This window comes from Lampetra fluviatilis, chromosome 3 (genome assembly GCF_964198595.1).
Source record: "Lampetra fluviatilis chromosome 3, kcLamFluv1.1, whole genome shotgun sequence".
NCBI lineage: Eukaryota > Metazoa > Chordata > Hyperoartia > Petromyzontiformes > Petromyzontidae > Lampetra > Lampetra fluviatilis.
The window spans coordinates 1,110,491-1,120,169 of NC_136277.1; the positions used below are offsets into that span (position 1 = coordinate 1,110,491).

Sequence of the window (9,679 nt, forward strand, 5' to 3'; positions counted from 1 at the left end):
TGCGATGACGTATTATAGATATCGACGTCAATCGCTATTGTGGCGACCTTTGACCCCCCGATTACCCCCCGCCCGTTTCGCGTGACGTCACCGAGGCGGGGCTCTACAAGAACCGGTGGAGACGTCGGGAACCGGGTCTGGGAGGAACCGGCGGAACCGCTCAGGGGGTTCCACAGCAGCAGCAGCGGCAGCAGCAGAGTCGAGGTCTCTGACCCCCTTGTCGGGGTCCCTTGGGCGAGGTCCCTGATCCTCTTGTCGAGGTCCCTGGGTCCGGGGTCTCTAACCCCCTTGTCGGGGTCCCTGGGGCGAGGTCCCTGATCCTCTTGTCGGGGTCCCTGGGGCGAGGTCTCTGACCCCCTTGTCGGGGTCCCTGGGTCCGGGGTCTCTAACCCCCTTGTCGGGGTCCCTGGGGCGAGGTCCCTGATCCTCTTGTCGGGGTCCCTGGGGCGAGGTCTCTGACCCCCTTGTCGGGGTCCCTGGGTCCGGGGTCTCTAACCCCCTTGTCGGGGTCCCTGGGGCGAGGTCCCTGATCCTCTTGTCGGGGTCCCTGGGGCGAGGTCTCTGACCCCCTTGTCGGGGTCTCTGGGTTGGGGGCGGGGGTGTCTCCGCCTGGGTCTCTCCCCCCGACAAATCCCCGTGTTGTTGTGTGTGTGTGTTAGGGGGTGTGTGCGTTGTTGGGGTGTGTGTGCGTTGGTGTGTGTTGGGGTGTTGGTGTGTGTGGGTGTCTCCCCCCGACGACCCCCCCCCCCCCCGCGTGTTGTTGGCGATGGAGGCGCGCGGCTGCCGCCAGACGCAGCTCCGTGCCCGCTACAAGCGCTGCCTCGCCCCCGCCTGGAAGCAGCAGCTCCGCGAGGTACAGACCTGGGGGGGCGGGGGGTGGGGGGGGTGGTGTGGTGGGGGGGGATGGTGTGGTGTGGTGTGGTGGGGATGGTGTGGTGGTGGGGGGAGATTGTGTGGTGGGGGGGGATGGTGTGGTGGGGGGGGATGGTGTGGTGGTGGGGGGGGATGGTGTGGTGTGGTGGGGGGGGATGGTGTGGTGGTGGGGGGGGATGGTGTGGTGTGGTGGGGGGGGATGGTGTGGTGGTGGGGGGGGATGGTGTGGTGGTGGGGGGGATGGTGTGGTGGTGGGGGGGGATGGTGTGGTGGTGGGGGGAGATTGTGTGGTGGGGGGGGATTGTGGTGGGGGGGGATGGTGTGGTGGGGGGTGATGGTGGGGGGGGGGGTGTTGGTTGTGTGGCCGTCGCAGGAACCCAGTGGGGGCCGGAGAGCCCGAGGCGAGGAGCAGCCACCCCCCACCACCCCCCCCACCACCACCACCACCCCCCACCCCCCCACCCCCTTCCACCTCGTAACCCTCCGTCCGTAATGAAGGGGGTTGTTTTTATTATTTTGTTGTTAGACGCTTTTCTTTAACTCACTCCGTCTGTTGTCGTATCCTTAAAAAAAAATGTGTAACTCAGCTTTTACCAACTTCCCAATGTCGTATCGACTGCAAACTTGGTATACTTATGTCATACTGATGGCAATACCATATTCTATCATGAAAAATATTTATTTTTTTACATTATTTTGTATATGTTATGTTTCGGCTTGAGTCTAATTGTCCACGCTAAACTCACGTTGGCTGTAATTGGCCACGGTCCCTGCGTTATGGCAAACTTCGGGGCCCCTTCCTGGAGTCGTGGAGTTCTTCCATTTCATAAAAGCGTGTTTAAATTTTGTTACTTATTGTGTTATTGGGATTGGGTCGCGTAAATGTGCCCCCCCTCCCCCCACGCAGACAATTATGGGGGGGGGGGGGGGTTTGACACGGAGAGATAACGGGGTCGATCGGGTTACTAGTTCAGGATGTAACGGTGGCGTGTTAGGAGAGTAACCCCACGGCATTCACAACTGGAGTACGACGTTTCGCTGGTCATTACAAGCGGCGTAATCGGCCGATTAGCCAGAATTGTGCCGAAGCCGCTCCTCTTTCGGTCTCAAATCGCGCAGTTTTGATGTCACGCCCTGGCAACGCCGGGGTTAAGGGGCCATCCATTGAGTAGTTACGCAAAAATCTGTCAACTTGAACCCCCCCCCCCCCCCCGATATTTAATCCACGCAGATTAAATATAAATTTTTAAAAAAGTCCGGGGGTCAGCAGCAGCAGCACGAACAGAGCACCGCGGCAGCTAAAATCTTGAGCCAGCGGCAGTCTGCAGCGAGGCGAGATTGCAGGATGTGTAACCCATGGGGCCAGCTGCCAGACGATGTCAGACTCACTGCTGAGCTGCGTGACAGCTGCAGTCAGGGGCACGGTGGCACACAAGTGACACCTCTCCCACAGTCCCACTTCTCCCGGTAGTACTTGGTCTGACAGCTGAAGAAACTGAACTGTGGCTCATTTGAAGGCCAATGTAGACAAATTATTATCGAAGCTTCACACCCCGGGCCCCCCCCCCCCCGTTTCCTACGTGTACATTGTCAGTAGACCCCCCATACGCAAGCGTACGCATTTGAGTTAACCCCCCCTCCCCCCTCCATGCGTACGTACTAAATGGATGGCTCCTAAGGTGGTTACAGCAAATGGACTCCTCTCCCAACAGTTTCCATCTGTACGGGGATTGAGCGTTGCTCCCTCGTGCGTGTTGGGTTTCTTCGGGTCTTCCGGCTTTCTCCTGCACGTAGTGTATAATAATAATAATGCAGCTAAATGCTCGTTATTGTCTGGAAAGATCTTGAAATGTAAACTCGGTGTAGCATGACCCTCCTGAAAAAGTACTCGGGTGATGCTTTCCCGGATAAATCCATAATTGCGCATTATTAGTATAATGCGACACTGACGAGCGTGTGTCCGTGTGTGTGTGTGTGTGGTCTGTGCAGCGCTGTGTAACTCGCTTCAGGGAGTCGCGCTACGACCTGTTGTCACGCTTCCGCCACCTCGCTCCACACCCCGAACAAGATCAACAACATCTCCCCACGTGCAGTGGCACAGGTCCTCCAGACGGCTCTAGCATCTTCCCCACCAACACCGGCCCTCACCGGCCCTCACCAGGCCCTCGCTGACAACACAAGCTCACAAACTCGCGGGGCAAGTGCTCTTGGTTAGCGAGTAGCGCCTATGAAGGCCGGCACGGCACACGAGGGTGTGGGTGGCCACGTGTACGTTGAACTTCTTTTGCACCGTACGTAGCCAACCGTGCTAATCGGAGGTGCGGGGGAAGGACAAAACCTAAACACGAAGCAATTTTAAAAAGATGAGTTTTCAATTTAGATTTACAAGTGCACAGCTCCCAGTAGCTTCCTAATATCGTTCCAGGCGGCACACCGCGCGCGCCACATGCTAATTTACTCATGCCGAGTCGAATATTCGCCACCGTTGTTGGCTGTAAGTGGAAATCGGACTTGGGTCGCTGGGTTTGCAGTGCAGTGCGCTTACCGCTGCGCCACCGTTCCCCCCCTTCACTGACGACAACAACAACCGCCGTTCGCCACACTGACCCGCGCGCACACGCCGCTCCTCGCCGACACAATTATGGCGACGTGTGTTCCTGCAGGGAGCCCGGTTAGCGTTGATGCTGGCCGAGACGGAGGAGTTGCTTTGGCGATGGTGAACGCCGTGCTGCAGGAAGAGTGGGATGCTCTGCAGAGCTCGTATAATGACGTAAGTGTCCGTTTGATGTGGTTTTAAGCCAAAAGGCCAGGATAAAGTCTTGTTTGCAAGAGTGACCTGCGGCAGATGCATCACCTGTACACCCCACTTTGCCAACACATATACATACACACACGAACACGGGCGATACATTGAACGTCTGCGGTGATGACCGGACCCAACTTGTACTGACGCAATGACGATGGCTGCCCGTGTCTTTCGTTTACCCTCCCCGGGTTCTCCGATTTTCAGGGCTTCCCGGAACCGGAGGATGCGCCGTTCGTGGAAGAACTTCGTCAAGAGCTGCTATCCGAAGGTGATGAAACGATTTGGATGTTGTTTTTTTTACAAACTATTTGGTGACGCTGCTGCTGCTGCTGCTGTAGTGTACGAGCACAAACAACAAAAAACTCTACACATTCGTCGATGGCACTGCGGCCTTAAAAGGGAAAAAATATATATAATCGGCGACGTTTCCGGGAATTTCCGTTCTTCCTCACTAATTTCTGTAAACGTCATTGGCGTCACTATCGGTGTGGGCAGGTGTGTAAAGACGTTTGCGTTGCGGTGTGTACGGCTGTGTTGTGAGTCCCCGCGGAGTTGTCCGTGTGCGGGCAGCGCAGTGGTTAACGCACGCTGCACTACGAACAAACCTGCTGGACCGAGTTCAATTCCCACTCGCGGACAACATCCGTGACGTATATCTGACCGAAACATTCCTGGGCCTTCCCTAGGCTAGCTCGGCCCGAGCACCTGGTGCTGCGTGTAAACGGCAGCACTTGGGAGACAAAGGCGGCCGGGCGTGGTGCTGGCCACCCACCCCCTTGCGCGTGGCTCCAACCTTCCTAGGTGCTCGTTAAGAGCGCTTTCCTCGCCAGCCTGTGCAGCCGTCACGGGCAATGTTCGTCTCTGTTTGGTCCCTGCCTGGCAGCACTGTCGTACGAGCTGGAGGAGCTGCGCCGCCTGGATGAAGAGATGCTGCACGAGGCGGTGGGGCGGCTGCACGACCACGAGGGGGACCTCCTGTGCCCCGCGTGTGCCCGGTAACTCCCCGGCACCATCGGCACACCGTGCGCGTGCCCGGTTCGTAATGCGAGGAATGCCCGACGCACGCAAGCGGAGAGGCCGCGGGCGGGAGCTCGGGCAAGTGACGTCGCCACGTGCCGATACCAAAACTTGACTCGCACACAAATGAGCACCTGGTGCGGTGTGTAAACGCATCGGCACTGCGGAGAAAAAGGCGGACGAGGCGTGGTTCTGGCCACATGCCGGCCTTCGTAGGTGCTCGCTCGCAGCCCTTGCCTCGAGAGTTTGTTAAAGGCATACACGGGGTATTTTTGTCGTTTCAGGGGTCACGTGCTGCAGGGAGACGGTCGCCTGACGTGTCCGTGCGGCTTGGACCTTCGCACTCGGGTAATGTTTCACACTCGCCAACGTCGTTATAGTTGACGCCGCTTGCGCGCCCTTGTCGCACCGAGTGGGTGTGAATCGCAAGTATTCTAGATCTCATTCGTCAGCGCCAGAGTCGGGAAACGGGTACGATCAACAATCTGGAAGAACTCTGAATTCACCATTGGAGCCTCCTTTGCCAGTAGCAAAATATGATAATTGGCTTTTTACCCTTTTATCTGGCAACAAAACTGACACCTTTTTTTACAAGGACTCCTTGTAAAAAAGGTGTTAGTTTTGTTTCAAGATAATAGGTTAAAAAGCCAATTAACTCTGAATTCAATTGAACACGTAGGCTTTCGAGACCAATATTCATAATAAATGTTTTTGGGTTAGATCGTGTAAGTATAAATGTGTCGTAACCCTCAACCGCCCGACACGGCCAGTAAGGTTTGTCACGTAAACAACGCGCCAATTATTCAAACTCGCACAATGTATGGGCCACAAATATCTCAATGCTGCAAAATCACCTTAAAAATATCTCAATTTGGATCGAGCGCAGCAGCAGCAGCAGCAGCAGCGACATAGCTCCCACGACTGTGAAACGCTTGGCAGGACCCTCCTGAAAAAGGGTCTTGGGCGAGGCTCTCCCGGCTAAACGAGCGTTAATAGAGATGAACATTTAAATACCTTTTGAGGTGCACGCGTTTGGTGAAATGTCAAGAGTTTGACGAGGCCTCGTTGTGTCCTGCGGGCGGCGTTTTCGCGATGACTGAAAGCAGGAGTTGCCGCCCGATTTGCCCGCGCATGAAATAAACGATGAAATAAATGCAACGCTCGCCGAAGCTGATCTCTGTCGGTCTGTTTATCGGGTAATCCCTATTCAGCTCATGACCCCTTTTGTTGTGTCGACCCAGCCAAAACAGCTGGGACGGTAGAAGGCAACTATCATGGGAAGAGGGAGGGTTTACAGGGGTTGCATGGAACTTGTGTTTTGAACACGGCAAACGTGGGTCCTGGTGTGTGTCCCCACGTCCAAATAGTCCCTGGCCTAAAGCTGAACTCGTCACCACCGACGTTGGCAAAGCTTTCGTCCTACCGATTTATCGACTCGGCAATTTGAGAGAGAACTTTGACAACCAAAGTTCTCTCTCGCGTAAGCCACTGCCGTTGGGCTCCGTAAGAGAAAATTGGAACGGGCAAAGCGATGCCACTCCCCGGGTGGTGCCGACAACGGCGGTGAATCTCAACTGCCAATACCAATGCCTGCCGCTCGCCAACGGTGACGTCACCGCGGCCCCTGTGCCAGGCCAGGTGCACTGCTATCGCAGCAGCAGCGGCGGCGGTGTCGCCACACGAGTGAAAAATCTGGTCTGGGCTCATGGACTAAAAATCTTTCTTGTGTGCGCGTGTTGCCGGTTTGTGTCGTACTGTGCCCGTGTTTTCCGTGGGTTCAGGCCAGCGCGCCGGAGCTGCGAGCCCGGCTGTGCGCCGTGATGCACACGCACGGCCAGGTGTGCGCGTGTCGGCCCAGCTTCCAGCAGATGGACAACACGCTGCTGGCGTTCTGCCAGGTACGCCCCAAGACGCACGGGACACGCGCGATCAGCGGGGTGCGGGGGGTGGTGGTGGCAGAGCATCGGGCACGGGCGGCGTGGAGCGAGCGGCTCTTAGTCGGAAGGCCCACCGCTTTAAATCCTGGTCGGGGGGGGGGGGGGGTTGATTATCTGTACCAGGGTCGATAAAATATGGAAACACTTTGTGGGGAAGTCTGTGGCGGTTGTTTGTGTGGATAGACACTCGTCCCCGACACGGGAAGGCGCAAGTTGCACCACCGCCTCTGCAGGGCTGTCCGCGGCAGACGAGCACATTCGGAGTGGCAGTAGGAAGAAATCGCTTTGACTTTCCCATGCCCACAACTTGTATATGTGCCCCAATCCTTGGTGTGGGCACCCCACCGTTCACCCCCTGGGTCCACCACAAGCTCTCCCGCGAGCAGCAGTGTCCACGGAGCAACAGGGGTGGCAGAATTAACTTTATCGGTAGCGAGTCTCCCGCAAGGCCACGCGGGAGAGCGCGTGGCACGGTTTTTGGCGCCGGCTATGGCAGAGTGCGGCAGTTGTGTCGCTATGGTTCTCTGCGGTGTGAGTAACGACATCTAAACAGCGACGCTGCTGCTACGCCTCTCTAAACAACAATGACGCCGAGATTCGGCGGTGAACGGGGAGACCCACCATCCCTGGCAGACGTTTCAGAAATGGCTGAGGTCGCTCTGAAATCCAGGCAGTCCTCGACTTGCAATGGAGATGCGTTACAACGACCCCATCATCGTAAGTCGAAAATATCGTAAGTCGAAGATGGCCTCGCCTGCCCCGGAGTCTTAAAGAATGGTGATAATTTAGCAAAACAGAGCAATTTACAGTACCGTACTGTATAAACTATATACTGTATGTATTTATTAATTACGATACTGTATTGCACGGAAAAATGTAAAGTAAAAAAAAACAGGCTAAATTCTGAGCCTACCTATATGAACTGCAATTTAATAGAAAGTTGTTTTCAGGAAACAATCCTTTATGCTATAAAAACTTTTAACATGCATTGCACGTATCTTATCGTGGTAACCTTAAAATGAAATCGCTAAAGCTACGTATCGTACATGCATTGAACGTATCGTTACGTCTCGTGGTACTGTACTCGCCAAGATTCTGTCCGTCGTCTGCACACTTGAACAATGTTAGATTGTTGATGGTAATTTTGTCGTATCGCCATCGTAAGATCGAAATATCGTATTTCGCCCGATTTAAGAATCACTGGTCTCTGCCCCACCCCACGCCCCACCTCTAGTTTAAAGCGAAAGGTTTTGGGTGCGAGTGCACATTTTCATCCGACGGCTGATGTACGTGTTTGTGTGCGAGACCCATACAGTAAAACCTTGGATTGCGAGCATAATTCGTTCCGGAAACGTCTTTGTAATGCAAAGCACTCGTATATCAGTTGTGATCACGTGACGCTGGGCAGACAAAAGCGTATACACGTGTAGTGACGTCCTATGTCACTACACACGTACTACTCGTATTGCAAGACTTCGCTCGTTTATCAAATTAATATTTATTTAAATGTTTTCGTACTTTCTTACTCCGGATAATCTGGAGAACGCGGTGGCGCGGAAGATTCTCGCGCCGTTTTGTTGTTGTGGTTGTTTTTCTTTCCCCTCCGCAGGTCTGCGACTCCCTTGAGGTTGTGCTGTAGAGGGCGGCTCGGCCCCGCAGAACGCCGTCCACTCTGCCCGGCACGTTCAGGCAACGGGGTGGGGGGGGGGCAAGAGGAAGTCGCCTGCCCCCCCCCACCACCAGCGTGCCCCCCACCACCACCAGCGTGCCCCCCACCACCACCAGCGTGCCCCCCACCCATCCTCTGTTATTTTTAGATGGTGGTTTGTCAATTTTTTTTAGAAAATAAATGTTTCAATGAAGTTGAATGAGCTGCAGAGCAGGTTTCGTTCAGTTCGTTTGTATTTAAGGTCTGTAAATACTGTGGAGTGCTTTGGTGAAATAATAAACGTGTATTTTTGAATTTGGTTCTGCAGAATTGGTGTGGTTTATGTTCGCTCTGCACGCAAACCACACGCGCAATCTTCCCTGCACACTATACACATCACATCACACACACACGCACCACATGCCCTACACACCACACACACATCACACCTTACACATCACACACACACACCATGCCCTGCACACCACATCAGACACACCACATGCCCTCCACACCACACACACATCACACCTTGCACATCACGCACACACCACATGACCCTGCACATCACACACACACCATGCCCTCCACCCCACATCACACACACACCCCACATGCCATCCACACCACATCACACACACACCACATGCCCTCCACACCACACACACATCACACCTTGCACATCACGCACACACCACATGACCCTGCACATCACACACACCATGCCCTCCACCCCACATCACACACACACACCCCACATGCCATCCACACCACATCACACACACACCACATGCCCTCCACACCACACACACATCACACCTTGCACATCACACACACACACCATGCCCTGCACACCACATCAGACACACCACATGCCCTCCACACCACACACACATCACACCTTGCACATCACGCACACACCACATGACCCTGCACATCACACACACCATGCCCTCCACCCCACATCACACACACACCCCACATGCCATCCACACCACATCACACACACACCACATGCCCTCCACACCACACACACATCACACCTTGCACATCACGCACACACCACATGACCCTGCACATCACACACACCATGCCCTCCACCCCACATCACACACACACACCCCACATGCCATCCACACCACATCACACACACACCACATGCCCTGCACAACAATTCACTCGCCAAACGGACCACGACACTTCCGACACAAACCACCACGCTCCTTGCGCACGCGGCACGCGAGGCATCGACCGCGCGCCGCGGCCGCCTTTGTCTCCCCCGGCGCCTGTTCCTCGCCGCGCCAACAACACAAACGCGCACATGGTGGTGGTGGTGGTGGAGCAGCCGGACGCGGGGTGACGCCACGCGCGAGGCCCACCAAACATCGGTGTCGACCA

At 55.3% G+C, this 9,679-nt stretch overlaps 1 protein-coding gene across 2 annotated transcripts; it reads left to right on the forward strand.

Moving 5' to 3' along the window:
* The first annotated feature begins 111 nt into the window (after window positions 1-111).
* On the forward strand, window positions 112-8,600 carry RPAIN (RPA interacting protein). 2 transcript variants are annotated; one of them, XM_078881164.1, is made up of 9 exons: window positions 207-225; window positions 261-853; window positions 2,863-2,974; window positions 3,537-3,643; window positions 3,884-3,947; window positions 4,563-4,674; window positions 4,981-5,044; window positions 6,478-6,594; window positions 8,243-8,600. In XM_078881164.1, exons 2-9 carry the CDS (start codon window positions 767-769, stop codon window positions 8,270-8,272), a joined length of 693 nt encoding a protein of 230 aa, XP_078737290.1. In that variant the 5' UTR covers window positions 207-225; window positions 261-766; the 3' UTR covers window positions 8,273-8,600. The 2 variants fall into 2 exon arrangements, with proteins under 2 accessions (XP_078737283.1, XP_078737290.1); XM_078881157.1 differs by having other exon boundaries at window positions 112-853.
* The last annotated feature ends 1,079 nt before the right edge of the window (window positions 8,601-9,679 follow it).

Bases quoted from the DNA above. Each gene is read 5' to 3' on its own strand.
- RPAIN (XM_078881157.1), top strand. From the start codon at position 767: ATGGAGGCGCGCGGCTGCCGCCAGACGCAGCTCCGTGCCCGCTACAAG. The intron at 3,644-3,883 runs GTAAGTGTCCGT...TCCGATTTTCAG, and splicing joins TGCAGAGCTCGTATAATGAC to GGCTTCCCGGAACCGGAGGA. The intron at 6,595-8,242 runs GTACGCCCCAAG...TCCCCTCCGCAG, and splicing joins CGCTGCTGGCGTTCTGCCAG to GTCTGCGACTCCCTTGAGGT.